Raw genomic sequence first — 5,898 nt, forward strand, 5'->3', positions numbered from 1 at the left:
TCCCCTCCCCCAGGAAAACATCCTTGCTTTGTTAACCTGACAGTTCCCGGGAGGTGTTGACACAACCCTCCATCTCTGAGGAGCTTAATGTCAACAAATCAGTGTGTTTGGAGTAGCCCTGTCAATGCGATTTACATTAACTTGTCTAACAAGAAATAAAAACAACAATCAGCCATCAAAGACAAAGGGGCTTTTTCAGTCATTCTTTTCAAAGTATTAGGCTGGAAATGTTCATTTTTGGAGGCCGTGGCCCTGCGCTCGCTGAAAACCAGAAACCACCTTCCCCCCCCCCCCTTTCCCTTTCTCCTAAAATACTGGGTTTTTTTTAAACTCAATTTCCACATCCCCCCCCTTAAAAAAAAAAGGAGTATTTTCTTTTAAAGGAGCCCCTTGCATCCCATATTAACAAGCTCCTCAGCAGCAGTAACTGACTCTCCCTGGTGAACTCGGGAAGAGGTCGGCCTGGAAAGCCAAAATGTTAATTATGCTTTGATTTCCATCAGCGTTTTATTTGCTCTGAGACGTTTTGGGCACTTGGAGGAGGCATTTTCAACTTGTGGCTCTAAACCACCGTGACAATCCCACGCAGCCCTGGAATGCACCAAAACCCCGGGAACTTCACCGTGAACTTTTCCTGCCCCCCGGCACACGCTGTCCCCACCAGCGTGCCCGGCACCGTCCCCCAGCCACGCTGCAAAAATGCAAATGAATTCCAGGAATTCCCACTATCCAGTGGTTCTCATCATCTCCCACAACGTCTACACCCCGATGCTCTAACGGAAAAATTAGGGATGGCAGCTCCTGCTTGAACTCCAGAGGAAGAGGAGACTCTTCAGGTCGCTCCACGGGCCGGGATTTTGGGCTGGGTTGATTTTGCTGCTTGAACCAGGTGACCCTGGGTGCCCAGAGAGGTGGGTGGATGCCCCATCCCTGGAAAAACTCAAGGCCAGGTTGGACAGGGCTCTGAACAACCTCAGATGTGACGAGAATCATGGAATACTCTGAGTTGGAAAGGACCCACAAGGATCAGAGTCCAACTGAATGGTCTACAGGGGGATCTGGTCTAGTTGAAGATGTCTCTGTTTATCACAGGGGGTTGCACCAGAGGATCTTTATAAGTCCCTTCCCAAAATTATTCCGTGGCCTCCAGAGGTCTGTCAACCACTGCAGAGTCACGGAATATTTGGCGTTGGAAGGGACCCACAGAGTCCAGCTCTTAAGTGAACGTCCCCCACAAAGACTGAACCCCCAACCCTGGGATTATTTATCAGCACCCTGCTCCGACCAGCTGAGCTCATCCCAGGGTTTATTTGCTGGGATTCCTAATAAATCCAGGAAAATTTCAGCCATTCACACATCCAAAAAAGGGCTTTGGGCTCAGTTCTATCCCAGGATGGAGCATTTTGGGGGGGTAATTTTAGCGCCATAACCATCGACGAGCCCAGGCCAGGTTCTTGGAGCAGCAGGTGAGGGTGGAATTCCAGGTGGAATTCCAGCCCCTGCTACTTACTCAGCTCCTGACTCCTTCCTCCCCCAAAAAACTGCAGCTTCCAATACCAGGAAAACACTTGTCACTAGTTAAAAATGGTGTAAATTCAGGAATGTACCCAAATATCAGCTCTGGAATGTGGTGGAATCCCCAAAGCAGGAGATGGGAATAGGAAGGGATGGATGGAGCTGCATAAAGGAAGGAGAAGATGCTCCAAGGATGCCTCATCCAGGGATGATGCACTTGTTTTAGTCCAGGAGCTACTGGAAATCCCGGATTTTAGAGCTGGTCCAGGCTGAAAACTCATTTCCAGCAGGGAAGCAACTCCTCTTGGACCCCAATACCACAGTGATTTATTCTTTGTGTATTAGAAAAAAATAAAATGAAATTGAATAAAATTTTTAAAAGTAAAATAAAATAAAAAATAAAGTAAAACAAAACAAAAAATAAAAATACATTAAAAATTAAAATAAAGTAAAATAACATACAGTAAATAAAAATTATAAAACTACATAAAATATAATATAAAATTAAACCGAATAAGTAAATAAAAATACATAAAATTACATAAAGTTAAATAAGATGATATAAATTAAAATAAAGTAAAATAGAATAACAAAGTAAAAAAAAGAAAAATACATAAAACTACATAATAAAAAATTAAATAAAATAAAGTAAATAAAAAAACGTAAAATCAAAATAAAATAAATATATGCTTTATTCTATCATTAACTCTATGGTTCATAATCTAGGCTGGATTTGGATCAGCAGTGTAGAAACAGCTCTACCTTTCCCCCAGCAATCCTAAAATATCCTCTTGGGAGTCGTAATCCACCCTTTTTGGAGACTCTTCCTTCTCCCCTCTCACTCTTTCCTTCCACAGCTGAAGCTCATCCCACATTTTTGGTGCTTTCCCAACCATCTCCATCATTTTCCTGCCTGGCTTGGGACACATGGGGGCTTCTACACGACTTACTTCCTACATTTCACCAGCAAAGGGCAGGAATTTCAGTGCATTCCTGAATAAGCCACTGGGGGGGAAAAAAAAAAAAAATCCTTGAACCCTGAAAGGACAAAAAAAGTGGAGACCCCAAAGGATCTGGAGGCCCTTTTAGGTCCACCCTGGTTCTTCCTGGCTCGTTCTCCCCACCCACCGCCTGCGAGGGGATGGAGGGACCCACTGACGGCGCTCAGTGGTGGCATCTCCACACTCCTCCAAAGGAAGACCCTCCAATATATGTTAAAAACCCACAGAACCAGCCACATCTCCTGCAAGGCTCTGCAGGGGACCCCCAGCTCCCCAGAGCCCTCGGCAGCAGCTCCCCGAGGTGCCTCCCCGGCTCCCAGGAGCCTCCCTCCTCAGCCAGGGCCTTCCATCCATCTCCCTGCTTTGCAGACCAATTAGTGCCCTCCCAGCCCCCAGAACAATCCTGGCTCACTCCAAGAGGAAACATTAATATTTAAGGAAGACAAATCACTCCAGTTCCAGCCTCATCCATCACCGTGGGCTCCCTTTCCCCATCCTCATCTCTCCTGCTGGTTGAGCTCCACGCTCTGCTGCAGACACCAATCTCCCTGTCAAGTCCCATTAAGCATTCCCCCTAGGATTCCTGGGAGTGGTCTCCAGCCCTGTGGAGCATCATCTCCGTTTCTGAGGAGAGATGCAGCCGTTTCCAAGCACCTCCTGACTCCAGAGGCCCCACAGCTGGGCCAGGCTCAGCCACACTGCCCGGCTGCCAGCGGAGGTGACTTTTTGGCAACAAACCTGGGCAAGAAGATGGGTAAAAGCCCTTCCAACCTCTCTGCACAGGAGGCAACACCTTATTTAGCAGTTTGTTCCAGAGATAACAGAGCCATGGAAGCCCCTTTTCCTCAACAACACCAGGAAAGTCCCTTCCATTTCCCTCTTGGTGGCTTCTCCATCCCCAGCAAATCCTCAGCTCCATCCTGCTCCCAGACCTTCCTGCTGGCAGGGAAGACATGAGCCCAATATTGGGGCTGTAACACCTCCTAAAACAGCCCTGGAGGGCTGGAGCAACCTCCCAGAAGAGGAATCCCAGGGAACAAACAAGCAGGGCGAAGGAAACCGCCGCTGTGGATGTTAAATCTTCTCTTCCTGTTTACGCCTGAGCTCATGAAAGATGCCCAGTGTGCCCAGCGTGGGCACAATCCTGGGCACCCAGGAACAACAAATAAATCACAGTCCCAGTAAAAAAAAGATCTGAAATTGCTTTTAGGACAACTGCAGAGTTCAGTGGATCTGCTGTCCCAAAATACCTGCTGATCCCAGCTCCTCCTCTGGGTACACCCAGACAGCTCAGAACAAATCTTATTTAAAGGTGATGAGGGGAAAGCTTTTTGAGCAAAAATGAAACTCCCTGATGATTCTGTTTTTCCTATCCAGTGAGACACTACTCAGCCAAGTGCAAAAAGCAACACAAACCACATTTTTGATGGCAACAACAGCACAAACACACAGGGGTATTTTAGACAGCAGAGAGAAGAAAGAAACACAGGCTGCCTTCCAACGGAGCAGGGTTTTGATGGAAGGCACCAGTGGCTTGACAAACACTTGGAAATGTATCTGGAGTTCAAAAAAGACACTCAGAGAGCGGATTTCTTGAAAAAAAAAAAAAAAAAATTGCTGGATGGCCATCAAGCTGAGCGTTAAAATAGCCAAAATCACAGAATGTGCTGAGCTGGAAGGGGCCCTCCAGGATCATCGAGTCCTGCACAGGCCCAGCCCCAAGAGTCCCACCCTGGGCCCCAGAGGATCATCCCAACCCTCCTGCAGCTCTGGCAGCCTTGGGGCTGTGCCAACCACCCTCTGGGGGAAGAACCTTGTCCTAAAAACACAGGTGGGAAGCGAAGGATGACCCTCCTGGTCCACGGTGGGCTGTGACGGTGCCTCGACCACGTGCAATGACACCTGCCAATAACTGGGGATACTCTCAGCAAACCCAACGTGTGAAATATGGTGAAATACATTACTAAAGCAGATTGTTTTTTATGTCAGAATCGACAGCACAAGGCCCCGTTCCCACCACACTCCACCAAGCCTGAGCAGCCAGGAATTCCCACAGCACGGTGGGATGCCTGGAGAGGAAAAGGAAGGGCGCTGGTGGCGGTGCCTTACCGGGAGGTGGGTGAACACGGCGAAGGTGCTGCGCAGGAAGCCGATGAGATCCACCAGGTAGTCGCTGGCCCTGCTCCCCGGCTCCGGGGCCATCCAGTCGTAGTCTGCCAGCTGCAGGAACTGGTCGATCTTCTGGTTCAGGTTGGTGTAGATCTCCTCCTCGGCCGCGTGCCGGGCGTCCTGCGAGCGACACGACACGTGGGGTGGGGGTCTCCCGGAGCTCAGGGAGCACCCACGGGGCTGCTGCAGCCTCAGGGAGGGCACACTGCAGGGACACAGGTGCCACCAGGCTGGTGGTGGGCAAGGTCAAGGTGGGTTCTGCCTCTGATCCAACCTTGGGACAAATCCAGTGGAGGATGGAAGGAAAAGGGTCGAGACCCACCCAACCGAAAGGTGTGGGGTGCAGGAGGCCACCCCCTGCCAAAACAAGGCAGGAAACCCAGCTTTAGGCCAAAGAGGTGGATGAGGACTTCCCTGAGGACAGGAGACCTTATTCTCCTGCTCAGTTATCCCAAGGGATAACTCAAAGCTCACCCAACCAACTCCCTGCTGTTCCCACGGGACACAATTCCAACACCCCCCACTTGACCCACCGCAGCCTTAAGATTCCATGGAAAGTATCTGTGTGAACACTCCTGGGGTAGGATTTCAAGATTTAAAGGCTGGGAAGCCTGGGAGTTCCTGTCAGACTTGATTTTTAGGGAATAGTGCTAAAAGGAGTGGAAAGGTAGAGAAATATGAACTCTGGAAGTCTGTTCTCCCCCGGGGTGAGGAATTCATGGCCAGGAATGGGTCACACTGCACTCAACCAGTAAAATGAAAATTCATTTTAAAAATAAATAAATCAATCGTCGGGCTTTTGGTTTAAAGCCTGGTGGTTGTTGTTGTTGTTGTTATTATTATTATCAATATCCTTTAGATAATCAGGGCTACAAATCAAGGCTACAAACTCTCAGGACCTTGACAGAAGCAACGCCCTAAAGGACAAACCCAAAAATGACGGCTCAAACTTCCCCAAAACACAACCAAATCATCTTCTGGCCAAGCTCAGCTGCCTAAAGCTCAAAATCCACACTCTCCAGCCCCTCCTGGAGGTGGAGCCACCGGATTCCTCACCTTGAAGGTGGTGGTCCCGTAGAGCTTCGTCGTGTGCACGGTTTCCGGAAGCACGTTGGTGATGTTGGTGATAAATTCCTCGAGGAACTTGCAGGATTTCTCCAGATGGGTGGTGTTTATAATAATCTGTACAAGCTGTAAAGGTAAAAAAAAAAAA

General features: G+C 48.7%; 1 protein-coding gene across 1 annotated transcript in view; it reads right to left on the reverse strand.

Annotated features, from left to right (window-relative positions):
• LOC114071589 (exocyst complex component 6B-like) overlaps window positions 1–5,898 on the reverse strand; it is a gene marked incomplete at both ends in the record, with an annotated part of 58,954 nt that overhangs the window by 2,039 nt on the left and 51,017 nt on the right. Inside the window, 2 exons of the mRNA XM_027909435.1 lie at window positions 4,626–4,805; window positions 5,742–5,876. Of these exons, the coding sequence (XP_027765236.1) occupies window positions 4,626–4,805; window positions 5,742–5,876 (315 nt within the window). The remainder of the gene's footprint in view (window positions 1–4,625; window positions 4,806–5,741; window positions 5,877–5,898) is intronic.

Source organism: Empidonax traillii, unplaced genomic scaffold (genome assembly GCF_003031625.1).
Source record: "Empidonax traillii isolate 1590-97213 ecotype Southwest subspecies unplaced genomic scaffold, ASM303162v1 scaffold2128:size72475, whole genome shotgun sequence".
Taxonomy (NCBI): Eukaryota; Metazoa; Chordata; class Aves; order Passeriformes; family Tyrannidae; genus Empidonax; species Empidonax traillii.